This window comes from Chionomys nivalis, chromosome 6, assembly GCF_950005125.1.
Source record: "Chionomys nivalis chromosome 6, mChiNiv1.1, whole genome shotgun sequence".
Classification (NCBI taxonomy): domain Eukaryota; kingdom Metazoa; phylum Chordata; class Mammalia; order Rodentia; family Cricetidae; genus Chionomys; species Chionomys nivalis.
The window spans coordinates 69,289,044-69,307,927 of record NC_080091.1 but is presented as its reverse complement, the minus strand read 5'-3'; the positions used below and the strand labels follow the sequence as shown (position 1 = coordinate 69,307,927).

Here is an 18,884-nt window from a genome sequence, read left to right as displayed (position 1 = left end):
TGAGATAGTAAGGAATGACTGGCAGACGCCAGAACCCTTCCTTGTGTTTCAAGGACCTTATGGGAGTTCTCCTGCAAAATACTGGGGGGTCTTCCTTCATTCAAACAAGTATTGAGACCCCCCCGCTCCCCAGAACCCCTAGCTTGGTTGCGCCAGCTGGAATGAACACGTAGGAAGTGAGATCCCAGGCCACCTTGGTCTTGCAAAGTATATGCATAAATAATAATAATGTTCAAAGCAATCATCAGCACCGAGGGAAGCGTGAGGTCATTTTGTTCCCTTTAATTGCACCGTCTACCAGATATTTTAAATTCTGAAGACCTGCCTGCATCCGTGCAACTCACTCACAAGCTCCTCTGCGTGAATTTGGATAATGCCCTTTAATCTTGCGGAGCCTCAGTTTTCAAATCTGTAGAATGGAGAGAAGCAATGGCGTCCCTCGGCTTTCTCCCAGCCCCCTATGGAGAACAAGTGAAACGGTGTGCAAGCCCAGGGTCCTGAGCGCTTTCAGGTTCTGCCGCCAAACCTGGGACAGCAAGACCCTAAGGCAGGACAAGCCTCCCAGCAGCCCGTGCCAAGTCCTGCAAGACGTTCTTTTCCGAAGGTTGGGGGGGTGGGGGTGTAGTATCCTTCTAGAAGAACTTACCGTCCCACCCGGCGACCCCGCCCTAACTTCTAGGTACCACCCCCTTCGTGCACTCCGAGAGTTGGGAGGTCACGCAGGAGGGCGCCGGGAACTCATTTGCAAAGCTCGGACCCGGCCGGCAAGCGTCCACAGCAGAGAGACCCGGGAGCCCACCTCTTCCACCTGTCCCCATCAGGACGCCCTCCAGGTTCCGTCCCCCACCCCACCCCCGTCGCCCCCCACCCCCCGTCCCACCACCGGGTCCCCAAGGGCCGCGGCCTCCCCTCCCTCCCCTCCCCCCACGACCCTGTCCGAGGCGCCGATCGCGCGGGCCGCCCCGGCGCCAGGCCCCGCCCCGCCCCCATCATCATTAGCAGATATTACCCTAAACACTTGCTCCTTACCTCCTTTCTCCCTCCAGGCATTGGCGAGGCGGGCTGTCAATCAGCGCTGGGCGGCAGCCCCCCGCGCGGGGGCTCGGAGATGCCAGGCTCGGCGACAGGCGGCGGCAGCGGCGGCGGCCACCACGGCGCAGACACACGCCTTCCCGCCGGCGCGCGCCGGGGTAGAGCGGGCGGCCGGGCGGCCGAGCCACCCCTGGAGCTGCGCGCGGGGCGGGCAGGGCCTCCGGCTCGGCATGGAGCCCGAGATGCAGGCGGCGGAGGAGGGGCCCAGCGCGCCCCGCATCTACAAGCAGCGCGGCCCCTACAGCGTCCTCAAGACGTTCCCCAGCCGGCGGCCGGCGCTGGCCAAGCGCTACGACAGACCCACGCTGCTGGAGCTGCCGCCCGCGCGGCCATCCCCGCTGCCGCCGCCGCCGCCGCCGCCGCCCTTCGCGCCGCTCGCCGCCGTGCCCATCAGCAGCAGCGAGCCGCCGCCGTTCCCGACGCAGCCGTCCTACCCGGCCGGGGCAGGCCGGGCCCCCGCCGCCGCCGCCGCCTCGTCGTCGTCGCCGTCCTGCACGCCCGCCGCGCCCCCCAGCCACCCGAGGACTCCGGCGCCGCCGCCGCCCACGGCCCCCGCCGCCTCGTCGTCGTCGTCCTTCGCCGCCGTCGTCAGGTACGGCCCGGGCCCGGCCAGCGGCGCGGGCAGCAGCAGCGCGGGTAGCGACGGCGTCAGCGTGGAGCTCAGTGCAGGTACCGACTCCCCGGCTGCAACTTTGCGGTGGCGTGGGGACTGGGGGATCGGAGCGGGGCGGAGGGGGGGGGGATCCCGGGAGGCCGTGCACGCGGGGGCCGGTGGGCCTCGGGAGCGTGCTGCGCCCGGGCAGTAGTAACTTCTGGAAGATTCCCGGCCCCGCCGCGGCCCGGGCTTCCGACGGCGCGCGCGCCTAACAGGTGGCTCCGGGGCGCGGGCTCCGGGCGGGCGAGAAGCTGGGCCGGCTGCTGGGGGGTGAGGGGGGGTGCAGGGATTGCAGGCCCTGGGCAGGGTACCGAGGAGGGGACAGTCCCCGGGACAGCGGCCTCAGGTCACTCCAGGAGACGCCCATTTTATTCCCCGCCACTTCACTTTTTCCTCACGCCACACTTCCCTTTCCCGCCCGCCGCCAGCTCGCCCTTCTAGGCGCTTCTGTGCCTTGGGAGGGCCTGTCCTTCGCCCCTTGAAGGTCCCCGCCACCCTCGGGCGGTCCGGGGCCACTTGGGCTCCTCCGGGGTCTCTGCGTTTCTTTTTCTCAGTGCGCTCCAGTTTTGATGGCGCGCGCCCCTCACTCGAGGCGCAGACACGTAGGTCTTCCACTCCGAAGTCAGCCGTGGACCTGATGCTGAACTGGGTTGGGAGGGGGGTGAAGTTTTTTTTTTGTTTTTTGGGTTTTTTTTTGGAGGGGCGGGGGAAATCGCTCCTCCAGACATGGGTTCGAGGGCGTCCACGGAGCAGAGTTACAATCCCCACCCACCTGGTCCGTGGTTTCTCTGTCGCCGAGTCGCGTGGGGATCGCCCACCGCAAAGATCGAGATTGCTATCTCACCGGGGAGCGGGAGAGCTCTGAGCAAGGCCTGCACCCTCTCTGCCCCCAGAGGAAGGACACGCAGCCACGTTTATGGTTCATCAGCGATAGTCCCTGCTCAGGCCTCTCAAGGCACTTAAGAGCCTCCCAGCTCCAGCTTCCGAATGTCAGCGAATCTAAGACTCTGTGTGTGTGTGTGTGTGTGTGTGTGTGTGTGTGTGTGTGTGTGTGTGTTTTCTTAGTGACAGTAGACGGGCATTGTCTCTGAAGGAGTTATAGATGCTCATGCTAAGAGCCCTGCCGTTTGTCAATATTTTGACATGTGAAGGATTGGTTTGGAGAAAGAAAATCTAATTACAGGTTATAGTGAAGACTTGTACCTGCCATGTCCCCCAATGCCTTGGAGATGCTAGAGATTCTGTGTTGGGGTTCTTACATGGCTTCCTTACTGTTTCTGAGGTGATTTTTTTTTTTACCCCATTGCCATTGCCCTTATATCCCACTGTGTTTTTATATTCATTGTTAGGCCCTCCCCAGCTTTCGTGTCCTGTTTGGTTTTTGTTTTCGAATCAGGGGCTTGCCTTATCTCAGACTGGCTTGGAACTTATTTAGGGGCTCTCTCTCATGCCTCAGTCTCTATACTGCTTGAGTGTGTCCGTTACCCCAGCTCAGCGTTTTCTATGTTGTTTTTCGACAGTTTGGGTCCTTTCCCCACTGCCCATAGTTGACCTCTTGTGTAATGTTGGTTCCGACCTCATCTTTGGGGCTGAAGCCCTCATCTGCCTGGTCCAGCCCTTGGACGAGCACTTTCTTCAGACTGCTGTGCTCCAGTCTCTGTTTTCTCTAGAACCTCATCCATCTGCTCCTTTCTTACCATTTTCATCCGCTTACTGCTCTTCCCCGCCATGATCTCTGTACGCTCTCCTTCAGCCTCCGTCTCTTATCCTCCTTTCCATGGCTGCTTTTGTTCTGGAAGTTTCTCTGTCATCTTCATTTGGAGTTTTTTTGGTTTTAATTTTTTTTCCTCCCCTCAGTATTTTTTTCTAGCATCCTATTTCAAGTTTGTCTCTATCACAAGTTAGAGGCCATTGTCACTGAATCTAAAGATAAGAGGGGGCTTTTTTCTTCTTTCAAACTTTTCCCGTATTACCAGTTTTCTCGAGGCTGTTCTGGTCAGGGTTTTTTTGGGGGGGGGTGGTTAATTGTTGTTTTTTGTTTGTTAGTGCGGACTCCAGGGTAAGGTCACTAGGATGATAAGGTCACTGGGTGCCTACCTAGTGGTATGGGAAAGCTGAGAACTGGATGGTAGGTTTCTTCTGTGTCCCAGAGAACGTTCTGGATGCAGAGGGGGAGTCATAGAATTAAGGTAATAGTCATCACTAGTGGACAGATCATCTCTCAACGGACACAGTGTCGTGTATGGCCATCAGAGGGACAGCCACATGGAGAGCCGATTGGTTCTTTGAGGGACTAATGGTGCCACTTGGAGCCAATCATTGAGCGTGTGTGCTCACCAGGGCCTTCTAAACACGCGGGGCGGGGCGGGTGGGGCTTTGCCTGTTGCTCTCACAGCGGTGTGGCTGTGGCGAGTGTTCAGGGCCACCTTATCAGCCGAAAGTCTTCGAACTCAGGGTGGAAGAGGTACAGGCGGTGAAAAGATGGAAGGTTGAAATGAATCTTATTTGCCATTAGATGCTACAAGCCATTGAGAAAAGAAATACATGATTAAAAATAAATTTCTCGAAATTCTTATAAAATCTCATGAAGAGTATAATTTTCCTTAAAAGGGGTAATACACCATGGTTTTAAAAGCATATTTTTCCTCTGTGGGAGGCTTAGAGTTAAAACCCACGTAGATCTTGATATGCAGCCTAAATTTGGCATCAGGAAATGGGAAATTGCATCTTTAAGCAGAGTACAATCAAAAATGAATTACAATAAATCCTATATAATTGCATAGGTCATTCTCTTTAATGAGATTTTATTAACCTGACTGTCAAGCTTTTGAGTCAGGCAGATATTTTATCTTCTTCAACTGATAAAAGTGTCAGCCATAAACCACCATATAAATATTCATAAATCTACACATCTGTGGCAGCCTATCAGCATCATTCTTTTGGACATTAAAAGCATTCTAATTACTTTCTGTCTAGCAGAGCTGAAATGCCGCCTGTTATAGTATGTGCTTGGCAGGCATGATTGCTTTTGTTTGCCATCACAAATAGCAGCATCCTATTTTATATACCGATGGTCCAGAAAATATTCAGGGATTGACTGAGCAGGATGAATATTAGGAAGCGCCACCTGCTTTTGATAGCACCGAGTATATTAACTCATCTGTTAATTTTTGACACATCATTGATTTATTTATTTAGAAAAATTGCATCCTGTTTTGCTGTGTTGACGTTTGCCATTATGGAAAAAAAAATTGGCTGGCATTTTTTTTTTTTAAGGCATCCTTCATTGATTTAAGACGAGGGTGCTGTTTTCCAAGACACTTTAATTTTCTAACTTCTGTCTCCTGTATCATACCATGTAGGCCTCTTAAAAAAGAAGTTAATCTTTTAAGGGGAGCCTCTATTTTGAGCTCGTTGGAAGTCCTTTGGTAGATGTAATGGGTGGATAACATAATAGGTCACTAAAAATTTCCCGCTACATCTTTAATATTAACATATTTTACCCTTGACTGAGCTAAAATCAAAAGGTTGCCACTAATCTTCAGTGCTGTGATCTCCCTCCCAGAGACAATTCTCTTGAAGGGTGGGCTGGGATGGGCACATGCTGAGCACAGCTTGCCCTACACAGAAGGCCATCAGAGTAGAGAAGAGGCAGTGTTTGAGTGCCTGCTTCCCATCCTGTGTCAGTCACTTATCAAATTGAGGATGGGTTAAAACCACATAGGTGCAGAAGAATTTCAGGAAATGAAAAAAGATAGTAATAGCCCTGAGTGTAGACTTGAGAAGCAGGGTGGGCACAATATAGAGTACGGTTTCATCTCTCAGGCGCACAATAAAGCATGCTTAGTTAGTGGGCATTCAGAGGGCTTGGAAATTGTGATTTATTGACTTGTGGAGAAGTTAGGGATAGGTAGTTTTACAGTCCCTTTGTATACTGTAGATTTTTTGTATTTCTCTGCTATCCCTTGCGTGTGGGGCACTCTATGACAAGAGGCTTAAAAAAAAAGTTAAGAAAAATCCATATTTATGTTTTACTCAGTTACGACAGTCATATTCATAGGAAACAGAACACTTCTTAGCAGAAAGGGGCTTGTACAGTTCCTGCATTTCTGACTGTAGTCTGTCCAGAAAGCTAAAGTATTGCTGATTGTGGTGCATATAAAATGGAAGAGTTGCTCCCCCCCCCCCTGCAGTGGGGATATTTTTATCACACTCTTTTGTATTTTGGTGTTAAATATACTGCCCAGATATTTCAAGGTTTTTGAAAAGAGGGAAAATTCAACCTTACACGTTTACAGTTGCCGTTCTTCTATAGATCAGCTCTGAGAGCAAATTCAGACAGATGCCTTTTCAAGTCAGGCAAGAACTGTTTGGTGATCATTGCAATTCTCTGATGTTCTGAGTGCACTTTAATAGATTATCTTTATAATGTAGTATATTACATAATGATTTTTTTTTCTCAGCATGTTATGAGTTTATCCTTCAATTAAGAAAACAAATCACGCTTGTCCCTAAGTCAGATTTTTTCCTCTTGAAACCCATGCTGTAATGTGATTCATCAATATGATTAAAGCTGCTCAGTGTTTGGTAGGACACTGAGCAAATGTCTTTGAGCAGCTCTTGCTACACAGTTCCAGTTAAGCCTTTCCTTCTGCGGCCATCCCTTTTGTCAAGGTTATGTTAGAGGTGCGTGGGCTGTAAGTCGGTGGGTCTGCATGATTAAAATGCACACAGTAAATACAACGTAAGGTCTTGTGTGGATTATAGGATTAAATTGATGGCAGCTACTCCTGTGCTAGCGTGGAGCATTCCCTGTCAATCCCATCCTTTGATTTTACTAATGAAAGAACAAAATAATGAAGGAAAATAACAAGAGTGGAACACCTCTCCGCTTGTGCGGTTCAGCCAGTAAAAAAATGGCACCCGGGGATCTGTAGGACTTAGGTACAGATCACGACTTCGCACCCTCATCAGTGACCGGGTTTGTGTTCAGGGTTTTAAACTGACCTATGGTGTTCCATCAACTCTCTTGTATCTTCGCTGAGACGGTCCACACTTCTGAGCTCTGGCACCACGGTGTATATTTGACTGGATAACTCAGGTGTGAGAGGGAACCTTCCCAGAGGTTTGTGGAAGGATTCCTGGGTCTTGACCTTGTCACAGGAGAATCTAAGGAAGGACAGGGTAGTGCTGCATTCCATAACAGGAAGTAGGCTGGAGAGATGGTTCATTTGGGTGGCAAGTGGGAGGACCTCAGTTCAGATCCGTAATCCCAGCACCCCTACATAACAAGATAGACAGCAACAGGAGAATTTCCAGGTGGTGTTGGGTGAGGCTGGTATATGCATGCAGCAGTGACTGTTCAGTTTAAAGTGCTGGCACCTGAGATATCCTCTCACCTTTGGCGGGGGGCCGAGGTCCGTGTTGGGTGTCTTCAGTTGTCCCCTCCTGTTTTTATGTTTTGAGAACTCATGGGTCTATACAATGATCCCATCTACCCTCCCATTACCTCCTCCAGCTCCTGCCTATATCCTGATCCCATGTGTATCTCCTCACTAAATGTCTTCTCTTTTCTAATAACCCACTAAGTCCAGTATCACGGTCCATATGTGCATGGCGGTACGGTAGCTCACTGGAGAATGGGCAGTGTACTAGTGTCCACCCCCCAAAATTATTTTGTCAGCTATCAACTGGCAATAGCTCCTCAGTTAAGGATGGGGCTTTTGAGTCCTATACAGACAGCCATCCCATTTTCTTGAGGCAGGGCCCCTCACCTGGCACTGACTGTTTAGTTAATACTGGTTGGTCAGTAAGCTTCAGATATCTTCTGTCTGTGCACCCCTGGGGCTGGGATTGTAGGCATGTGCTGTCCCACTGGCTTTTTACGTAAGTGCTCGAAATGGAACCCAGCTCCTCATGCGTGTGCCTCAAGCCCTCAGTCACTGATTAGACCTTAGGCGAGGCTGGCTGGCAGGCCAGGGAGCCCCAGGGCAACCCTCTGTCTCAGTCTCCCAGTGCTGGGATTACAAGCATATACCCCACATCCATCCATCTTTTTATATGGGTGCTGGAGATGGAGCGTGGGTCCTTGTGTTTGCATGACAACCCCTTCACCTTCTGGTCTGTGTGAAGGGTGGGTATATATTGAGCCATTCTTCAGTGGATATATTTGAAGCACTAATAGCCTGACTCTCCAGCCCAGTGTAGTCTGTAACCCTCTCCTGGACAGAAAAGTTTTAGCCCAGAATTCCCCCAGAATGGTAGCATTGTTCAGACTTGGGAGATAAGATACTTCGTGTGTCTTCCAATTAAGTAATTGACACAGGACATTTGAACCACCCTTTCCCAGTACCTACTTACTTCATAAAAATGTGCTAAGAAGAAAAGAACATGGTAGAATTTTGGCTACTGGACAGAAGTCTGTCTGTCATCCATGACTCATGTTGTCTCCCCTTCCCCCATGGTCCCATTTTTCCTGAGGAGGGACCTCACTGTGCAACCCAGGCTGATCTCCCACTCCTGGGTTTAAATGTTCGGCCTTCCAAGTAGCTGGGGCAGCATCTGTACCACAGCTCATGGACAGCACAGAATTGCGTTTTCATTCACCATACATGGTGAGTTTCTTGAGGCTTTCTACTACACCCGTTGTCTCTACCCCAAAGAAGACCTCAAGCGTCTCACTATTGTTCACTTAAAAGAACCTTATTTTTCTTTCCCTGACCAAATAAAAATATGTAGACAGTGTCTTCAGAGAAAGTCAGTAGCAAGCTACATTTTTATGATAAGAATTTCTATCCCCTGAATAACACTCCAGTGTTTTGTGACCTGGGTAAGGGGAAGAAATCTGAAGGATCCTCTTCCCGCTGAATAAGGCCTGACCAGTGTCACTTGGTACACAGAGATCTATCTCTGTGGTGACGAGCAGGGGGAGGAGCCACCTGTTTCTGCATGTGGAGATGCATTGGACAACATTACAATGCTTTCAGGATTTGGGAGAGATTTTACCTTTGTCTCTAGCAAGGTGGTTGGTTTCTCTTCACTTTTTACTTTCCGCTGCTTGACAGTGTGCTTAGATCAGGTATGGGGCTTCATGGCACCCACACTTTCTGCCCCTGTAGGGGACATGATGGTCCAGTATAAATGGCTCTGAGAAGAGGGAGTCCCTTTTCAGATGGTGCTGCCCCATCACTCTAAACCCTGGCCTTGACAAGAACTCCAGATTAGGAAGACTTGAGTGCGGGTGTCGGGTGACAGTGTGTGTCACACGCATCCTCTTGCTATATAGCCCTCTGTGTTACCGTAGGTTTCTAGGGAGCTCTTCACAAGGACTAATCTCTCCTCTCCAGCTTGCATCCGTGAGCTGCGTGGTTGTAGCAGGGATTGTATCAGCTGATGAATAGCAAGGGCAGGAGGGCACTCCAGAAATAGCAGTAATGATTGCAGGAAGGCCTCCTATCAATGAGGAACCGAGTCTGCAGTGGCTGGCTCAATTCATTAGAGTGAAGATATTAATGAAGCCAAAGGTGTGAGCTCAGCCCTGTGCAGGCCAGAGAGGGACATCTCCATCGGTTCCCAGCCTTTTCTCAGAGTTAGGGGTTGGAGCGGCCTGGGGACCTACTGGTCACAGAACAATAGGGAGCTGTGTGTCCTTTCTGTGGTGGGTTCACTGGGCCTTTTGTGTGGGAAGGTTAAGCCGGAAATGGAGGGCCTTGCTTCTTCCATGCCTGGCTGTGGGTCACTGATGTCACTTTCTCGTTTCATTCCAGAGAGCCGGATGATCTTGGATGCCTTTGCCCAGCAATGCAGTCGTGTTCTTAGTCTCTTAAATTGTGGAGGAAAACTTCTGGACTCCAGCCATTCTCAGTCCATGATTTCTTGCGTCAAGCAGGAAGGCTCTAGTTATAACGAAAGACAGGACCAGTGTCACATTGCAAAGGGAGTCCAGAGCCAGACCCCTGACAACATAGACATAGAAATGCAATATATGCAAAGAAAACAACAAACTTCTGCCTTTTTGAGAGTGTTCACTGACTCGCTCCAAAATTACCTGCTCTCGGGGAGCTTCCCAACTCCAAACACCTCAGCGGTCAGTGAGTATGGCCACCTGGCTGATGTGGACCCTCTCTCAACCTCCCCGGTGCATACATTAGGTGGCTGGACCTCCCCGGCGACATCTGAGTCCCACGGTCACCCATCCTCCTCTACGCTGCCGGAGGAAGAGGAGGAAGAGGAAGGCTACTGTCCTCGATGCCAGGAGCTGGAGCAGGAGGTTATCTCATTGCAACAAGAAAACGAAGAGCTCAGAAGGAAGTTAGAAAGCATTCCAGGTATGCAGCCACACTTGGAGCAGACAGCAGCAGCTCAGATCTGTAGTTGTCTTGACTGCCCCTGTGTGTTGTGTGTATGTGCAGCTTCAGTGAGGGGACTTGGGCCAGGATGTTGAAAAGTTGGAAAAGCAAGGTGTGTAAGATGTCCTTGAGTTACCCAGTCCAGGCAGAAATTCCAGGACCAGCTCTAACCTCACTTGTCTGTGTTAGCTGCGCGTTCTTAGGTCAAGCCCTGAGCCGATGGATGTCTCTATCGGTACATAAGTAATTTCTTGGCATGCAGTGCCGTGGCCTTGCTGTGCATCAACTGTTGGGAATCTGAGAGTCCTTGGAAAGTGGTCTGCATTTAACATGACCTGTGTGTCCCCCGGTGCAGATGTGAATGAAACCATCTTTGCGTGAGCAGGACTCAGTCCTGAGGAAAGGACAGGTCTTTTCTGTCCAGCCCTTTCTCTGGCCTCGCTTGAGAACTACGTTTCAGCTAGCTGTCTCTTCAGTGTCCAACCTCCTCCTCCCAAAGTTCATTTAGAAATTGTAAACTAATAGGTCAAAGATAAACCATTAATTAAACTGTTTGTGCCCCTGGTGTGAGGCAGTCCCTAACTCTTAAACACCTTCCACTTTCTTAGCAATAGAGTTGGAGTTTTCTTAGGACAAGACCTCTGAATTTTTGTTGTTACTGCTATTTTCTCTGCTATTAAGGGAAGTTCACATGGACTGTAGGGATGACTGCACTGGCTGCTCTTCAGAGGACTTGAGTTCAGTTCCCAGCGCCTACATGATAGCTCACAGTTGTCTGTAACTCCAGCTCCAAGGGATCTAACACCCTTACACAGATATACATGCAGGCAAACCAATACATGAAATAGAAATCATTTAAAAAGGAAAAGTACTAATTTCAGTGCATCTTTGAACTCATTCCTGTGTGAGTGGGATTGACAGCAGGATTATTAGCTAGAACAAGACCTGTTTTCATCACTGGCCCCTCAGAGACGATAAAGGCAGGACCACATCCCCACCGTCATCACGTTTATGTTAACTCTGTCCTTAAATAGAAACTGTTCTTCTGTTTAAGCTTGGCTGTGTGTGTGCGCGCACGCGCGCAACATGTTATTGATAGCTCATATAGAAATGGGGAAATGCTTTTTTTTTAAAAAAAAAAAGGCCCCATCTGTTCATTAGGGCACATAAGACGGAAAATCAGAACCAGATGTTATGATTTGCCTGAACAGAGCCACATATGGTGATCTATGCCTGTATTACCAGATCTTGGGAGGCAGAGCCAGGAGAATCAGGAGTTCGGGGTCATCCTTGGCTACATGAATTTGAGGCCAGCATGAGCTACACGAAACCTGTCTCAAAAACAAACACATACTCTCATGCATAGAGTTGCCAAATTTCGTTCAGAGGTTGGGCTCAGAACATCATAGAATCTGACTCCGTGTGTGTCTCAAAAGGACAGACGAGAAGTAAATCTGCGTGATATAGGCTGTCAGACCTTCGGGACACCTAGGAGAACCTAGAAAGCTGGTTAGACCACACTGTTTCTTGTCTGCCCACGTCAGGGAGAGATTTTACATTCTGCCAGCCCTGCAGATATGGCCCATTCGGTGTTAGTTTACCTCCTGCATTTATCTTATTCCCATTCCTCCTCAGGGCAGGGAGAGAGATAGGCAGCTGCAGAGATGACATCAGCCACTCAGAATCGTAGCCGGCAGCTTCTGCTGGTTTACTAGCCGCTCGTAGCAACCCTGCTTGGCCTCTTCCTGTGTAACACGTTCCAGAGTGTAGGAAGAGGTGACACAGATGTCCAGAATATTACTAATTCCGAGTCCTAAATGTGTGGAAGTATTCTCGACATATATATTTGGGGTTCAGCCAGGCCAGGTGCTGGTGTCAGGGATAACAACTCATGGGTGGCCTGATCTAGTCATTGAACTTCCCAGAAGGGTGAAAATGCTGTACTCTCTGGAGCACTCTTGATCAGATCTTGAATGACACTGATTGAAGTAGTCTAATGATAGTAGAGTTACTGGGGATACCCCAGGCTTATTGAGGAATTTTCTATGAACCTTGAACCGACAGCCATTTTGCATAGGACTGTGGTTACATTAAACGTGTCTGGAGGGCTGGGCATGGCGGCACATGTCAGCACCAGCCCTGCAGCAGAAGCAGGAAGATCAGGTGTTCAGGGCCATCTTCAACTACATAGCAAGTTTGAGGCTATCATGATCTATGTGATACCCCATCTTAATTCTGTCTGGAAACCCACAGTACACATGAAGAACCAAGAGATGGATTATGCACAGACGAAAACAGTGTAAAATGGAAAACACCCAAGCTAATTAGTGATTACCTGTCAAATATGATCACTGTTGAGGGAAAGAGATTGAAGGTGTCACCTGAAGATGGACATTTGACCAAAGGACAAAGGGAGGCACGATCCTCTTGCCTTTCTCCGAGCCTCCTTTGGGTGAGCAAGTTGGAGGATCACTCAAGAATCCATTCTTGACTCTTAGTGACTGAAGTTTTAGGAAAAATTGTCCCTAGACACCCACAGTAAGGGATAGGCTGTAACTGTTTTTGTCCCTGCTCTCTAACGGGTCCAGGGCACCCCACTGTCCTAGAGACAGGGCATTCCCATAGGAAGACCTGGGGCTGTCTTGGAGCATCTGCCCTATTTGATAGTCAGTTTGTGGCAGCCAGACATCCAGGACAGATGGGTACACAGGAGAAGGCAGTGTCCAGAAGTTAGGAGAGAATTTTAGGAAGATTGAGATCAGTTGATTAAGTGCTGCAGGCCACCCAATGGGAATCCAAGTGTCTTTGGGTTCTCCTGAAGGTACTGCCGGGAACATGAATGGAGGGTCCTGCTTCATTTTCTCCCCTGAAGTAAACCCTGGAGCACATGTGAACTAAAGGGGGCTAGCCTGTCAGCAACAAGGAAAATGCTTCACTTGGGTGGTCACAAGAGGAAGGGAAGGTGTTAGGGCTGACCTAAAGCAGGTTGGGGGAGGGCCTTCTAGTACTGTGTGTTGCTGGTGAAGGGTCTGCTGGCCTCAAGCTGAGAGGCAATCTTACTCTCAGAGGTCCTTTCAGCGGCAGCAGTTCACCTCAAGGAAGTGACTTTGGCACTTTTCCTTTTGTATTCTATCATTCTGCTAGAAATTTGGAAGTTTGTCAGATTTTTTCAGTTTTTTAATAAGAGATAAAAACAGGCTAAAAAGAAGCAGCTAAAATAAATGAATAAATAAGGCCACTTAGACCAGGAGTATAGTTGTTGGGAGGTAATAAGAAAGCAGGAGTGGGTGGAGTTTCTCAAAGGGGGGGGTCAGTTGGGGTATCGTCTAGTGAGCTCCCAGTCACAGTAATTGAGAATACTCATGGGGATTAATATAAAAAGTCTATAGATACTAAAATAAGAAAACCTGTGGGGGATTTGTTTGTTTGGTTTTTTTTTTTTGTGTGTGTGTGTGTGTGGCTTTTAGACAGGGTCTCCTGGTTTTCAGGCTGGCTCCCAGTTCACTGTGTAGCCACTGATAGTTTTGAACTCCTTCCTGCTGCTCCTGAAGTTCTAGGGGTGGTTACAGGGTTGTTTGTTCCTCCGCCCAATTGTGTGTGGTGCTTTAAATTAATGTATTTACTGACACGGTTCTCCTTCTATATCCCTGGCTGGCCACTTGCTCTGTAGACCAGGTTGGCTTTGAACTCAGATTTGCCTGCTTCTGACTGAGGTGTACTGGGATTAAAAGGTATGCGCCACCATGCTTTTTTCTCTGCATATTTGATTTTTTAAGACTCCACACAAATATCAGATGGGGACTGGAGAGATAACTCCGTCATGGGGAGCACTCACTGCTCTTGCAGAAGACCCGGGTGTGGTTCCCGGCACCCACATGGCAGCTCACAACCAAATGTAACTGCTGTTCCAGGGGATTGGACTCCCTGTTCTGGCCTTCTTGGGCACCAGGAACACATGTGGTACACACAATGAAGGCAGACACATACAAAATAAAAATTAAGAGCAAACTGTATCAGACATGAATAATACTCCACTTCCCTTGGCCTCTTTTTCTGTTGCCGTAAAGTCATGCCATTCCTGTGTCGCAGTGAACACTGTGCGTGTCTTCACGGGTGGAGATTTTACCTGCATCGTGAGGACAGTAGTCATCCTCACCAGCAGTAAACAAGGATTGCCTTTCTCCACACCCTTGGACACGGTCTAGGTATCGTTTGGCTTCGTGATGCCCGACGGTGGGTTCGAGTTCTGCTTTCCTTGTTAGTGATCTCTGAGCACCTGTCATTGACTGCATTTTGGATATTTTTAAGTCTTTGGAGAAATGTGTATTGTGTTCCCACCTGCCCATCCTCTTTGAAACAATCTCACTCCTGACCCTCAACCCCCCAATTCCTGAGATAATATATGTATGTATGTGTACTGCTGTGCCTGGCTCTTGCCTGTATTGTGTGGAAGGGGTGGGACGGAGAAGGGAGTGAGGGAGGGCCTCTCACTGGCCTGGAGTTCATATTTAGTCTAGGCTGGCCAGTGCACCAGCCCAGGGATCTTTCTTAGGACATCACATCTAGCCTTTTACATGGGTGCTAGATGAGGAGCCAGGTCCTCGTGTCTGTAAGGAAAACATTTTATTGGCTGAGCTACCTTCCTCCGGTAGAAATTTTATAGTTTCTGCTCTTATATTTAGGTCTCCTCTGTAGTTTTTAATATTTATGGTCTTATATGAATTGGTGGTTGGTTTTTGTTTATGATAATAAGCTTTCAGTCTTAATTTCTTTTGAATGTGAAAATTCCGTTTCCAGGGCTGGAGAGATGGCTCAGAAGTTCTTGCAGAGGACCCAGGTTCAGTTCCCAGCACCCACGTTGGGGTAGTTCACAACTGTCTCTAACTCCATTTCCCGGGGCCCAGCTCCCTCCCGAGCTGCAGCGGCCGATACAGACATCGCAGCACGCTCGTCCTTGTTCACCCCAGTGCATACACATGCACAAAATAAAAGTAAATAAATCTTTGAAAAATGCAAAAAAAATTTAGTTTTTCCCAGTATTAATATTGCTAGTATTTTTATAAAAATCTCTACACCTTTAATTCCAACCGTGGAGAAGCAGAGGCAGATGGACCTCTTTTAGTTCAAGGCCAGCCTGATCTACATAGAGAGATCCAGGCCAGCCCAGGCTTCATAGTGAGATCCTGTCTTTGTGTGAAAAAAAAGAAAAACCTACTTTCATCTTTTTGAGACAAGGTCTTAATATATATAGCCCTGAAATTTCTGATCTTTGTGCCTTCCCTTGCCAATGGCTAGGTCTATAGGCACAGACCATTGTACCCGGGAGAAGTTCTATTGTTTTGGTTTATTCTAACTGTGGGGCCCCATCAGCCATCCTTTTCATCTTACAGACAGGGAAGTTGGGGCACAGATGGGAGAGCAGCTGTGGGTGAAGATTTAAGTTGCCCAATTTCTGACTCGGGGTCCGGCCTGTAGAGTCCTCACTGTCAGGGTAGCTGTACTGTCTGACCGCCACGTGATCCTGAATTAGCTTGATGGTGGCTTGACTTCTGGCAGAAACCCAGAGCTTACGCCTCTGAGAGCCTTCAGCTAGTAAGTGTAGCCTTGTTTCTTTCATGCTGTGGGTGTCAGCACTTCAGCACTACAGTGGAAGGCCATTTTAAAAATGAGTTCCCCAACAGAAATATAAGGAACATCCCCAAATAAACCGTGACAGAGACACTTGTTTCTAGCATGAGAACTGAAGCAAGGCGATCACGGCTGGGGCATTTGTCAGACGACTCAAATTCCAAACTTCTTTGCGCAAGTCTGCAAATGGCTTGCAAAAGTTCCAGTTTAGGGAGTTCCACGCATACCTTAGCAAGCACACAGACTTGTGAATACAGAATCCAGGAGGGAGCCGGAATCCCGCTGCAGATACAGAGCTAACCCCACTAGTTCTCCATATCCTGAAACAGCACCACCAGTGAGGAGTGCATACTTAGCTTCTGAGAGTGGCTGCAGCTGTACACTCCTGCTGCTCGCTAGCTGTGACTCTGACGGCCATTTTCCCGTTCTGAGCCTCGGTCTCCCCTTCTGTTTGAGGGGCATAGGGTTCTGTGACTACCTGTGTAGCTGAAGGTGATGATGTTGAATTCCTGGCCCTCCTGCCTGCACCTCACAAGAGTTGAGATTACAGGCCAGGCACCACTGTGCTTGGCTTCCTTCCTTCCTAAACACCTTTGGAGACTTTTTAACCCTCAGTGCCCACAGTACACCAAGTGTCCAACCTCACTAAACAGTTGTGACTTTTGGGCAACCAGACACTTTATCTGACCCCTGTTCTGCCTACCCCCAAAATATGCTGCCCTCTTGAGAAGCTTCTACGCATTCTTCAGTACCCAGTTGAAGCAAGACACTCCCGCGAGAGAGCCTTCCTAACCTCCCAGCAGGAACACGCACAGGGCTTACCTCTGCTCAAGTTATTCTCAAGCCTGTGTTTACCCAGAGTAGTCCTGATGTCCTGATAAGGTGAACAGGACGCTTTAGGGCAGGGACAAAGCCTGTCGTCTTAAAGTCGCCATTCCTGTTGAAACAGGGCCTTGTCTTTATCAGAAGTCCAACCGGGCGACCGGAGGAGACTGATGCTGATCATTTGGTTTGAGGTATTTCTCTTGGGGGGCTTATTATATGTTACTGAAACAGATACAGTTAGGCTACTGGAGATTATTAAACAGATTGCTGGGATTGTCAGTAACAAAAGAATTCAACTTTCCTATAAAACTATTGAGTAATATTTTGAGAAGTTTGAAGTCTTTGACTAACAAAATAGATTAAACAGTGCTTGAGGAAAGGTCTGGGTGTGGTAGCAGGAGGCTGTAAACCAGTCATTTGGGACGCTGAGGCAAGAGGATGGCGAGCCCCAGGCCTACCTGGGCTACATGGCTAAATAATACCGGTATACTAAAATTATTAGCTGGAGACCCACTCAGCCTTAATATGGGAAAACCAAAACTGCGAGTTTCTTTAGAAAAGGCCCGCGTGGGAGTGGCTTACCCAGTATGGGCACTGAGGTAGCAGCCAAGTTATGAGGCCTCTGAGGTCACTCGACTGCTACTCCTAAAATGCTGGGGGCTCCCAGTAGGCTTTGCGTCTGTTTCCCTTGCGGTGATTCAGTCGGTCCTAGGAACTGTGTAGTAGGTGATTATTGCAGTTTCACAGGTGTGAGCACAGGAACTCAGAGGTAGCATAGCTTGGGATCTCGTCGGCACATTTGAAAACACCCAACAGTTACTGTACAAGTGTAGTCTGCTTTGGTCTTCCACTATGGTAAGGACCCTGAGTGGGTATTGGCTCTTTCCCCCATGTAGATGAAGCAGCCTTAGAAATTAGGGGTGGGGCAGGGGTCTCTTTCCTGTTAAGCCATCCCATTTCCACGTTTTGGGATTAAGTGACGAGCGTTGTAATCCCTTGTTGTTCCTTAGAGGGAGGAACACTAGAAACGCCAGTGTTGGAATGGATACTAGGTGCATCTTGGCCTCTTTTGTAATCACCTTTTCCCTCTGGTTTTATGAGACAGGATGCTGCTGTGCAGCTCAGCCTGGCCTTGTAAGCTTGTGAACTTGTAAAGGTCTCCTCATTTTCCAAGTGCTGGCATTGAAGATGTGCACTGCTACACACAGTCTCTCCTTTCAGTAGAAGCTTCTGTGTTTCTAGTCCTGGTTTATTTTCTCACTGAATCAGCAGATTGCACAAGGGAACAAAGGAAACCTGCCCAATGGGCCACAGTTTCTCCACTAATCAGAGTGGTTTTCTTAAATTCTTAATTGGCCCAAGGATGCAATTCCGTTTAGAGCCTCTGGGGGAGTAATTAGCTCCTTAGGACCGTGTTGATACTTCTGTAACTATGAGCCCCCGACCTCTCTCTCCACATTTTAGAGGCCATAGGAACCCAAGGCAGCTCTGAATGCACAGAACCTTCCAGAGCACACTGGTTCCCATCTGCAAGTGCTCTGTCCTCGTATGGGAATTCTGGAATTCCGCTGTTCCTATGTGCTGTACACTGTCAAACTGAAAGTGGCTTTGCATAGTTTCCTGACTGGCCTGAGGGTGTAGCTGTGGGGTAGGCTGCTTTAATTCAGGCTTTAGTTCACCAGCCTCGTTGTCGAGATTGACTGATAAAGGGCTTGGGTGGCTTGGCTTGGTTTAGAGGGGGTTGTTTTGTTTTACGGTTTTGGTTTTAGTTTGGTTTCCCACAGAAAACATTTCACTCGTTTCTGCAGTTTCTTTGTGTAAGTCTAGGCAAGAGTCCAAAAGGGTACTAGCCAAGACATCTGGAGGCCTCTGTTTTCAGGGAAGATGTCTAGGGAACACCTGGAAGGTGCGGGGAGGGGACATCCAGAGTCCAAGAAATCTACAGGTGATTTCAAATATTTTAAACTTAAAAATGATTGTGTGTGTGTGTGTGTGTGTGTGTGTGTGGCACTTTGCGTATGCACTGTGTGCATTCATGTGCCTGTAGAGGCCAGAAGAGGACAACTCACCCTTACCACTTTCAATGAGAACAACAAAGTAATCAACAAGGATACCTAGCATGATCCCACAGCTGAAATAAATCGCTGTTAATAACACTTAATTCTTTCCTATTCTTTCAATGTACAAATCTTTAACATCATTAAAGTTAGAGTGAATTTTCTGTTTTATGAATTGCTTTGTAAGTATTTTGTGCTTAAATTTGGAATTCCTTAATCACAAAGCACAAATATGGGTCAAAGGATGTTCATTCAAAATTCTACTTAGTGAGAATTACA

The 18,884-nt window shown here is 48.6% G+C and overlaps 1 protein-coding gene across 2 annotated transcripts in view; it reads left to right on the top strand.

The window, feature by feature from the left end:
- The first annotated feature begins 1,064 nt into the window (after nucleotides 1-1,064).
- Nucleotides 1,065-18,884, top strand: part of Bend4 (BEN domain containing 4) — a 30,885-nt gene continuing 13,065 nt past the window's right edge. For both annotated transcript variants that reach the window (XM_057773058.1, XM_057773059.1), the window contains exons 1-2: nucleotides 1,065-1,761; nucleotides 9,514-10,074. In XM_057773058.1, the coding sequence (XP_057629041.1) occupies nucleotides 1,263-1,761; nucleotides 9,514-10,074 (1,060 nt within the window). In that variant the 5' untranslated portion in view covers nucleotides 1,065-1,262. The remainder of the gene's footprint in view (nucleotides 1,762-9,513; nucleotides 10,075-18,884) is intronic.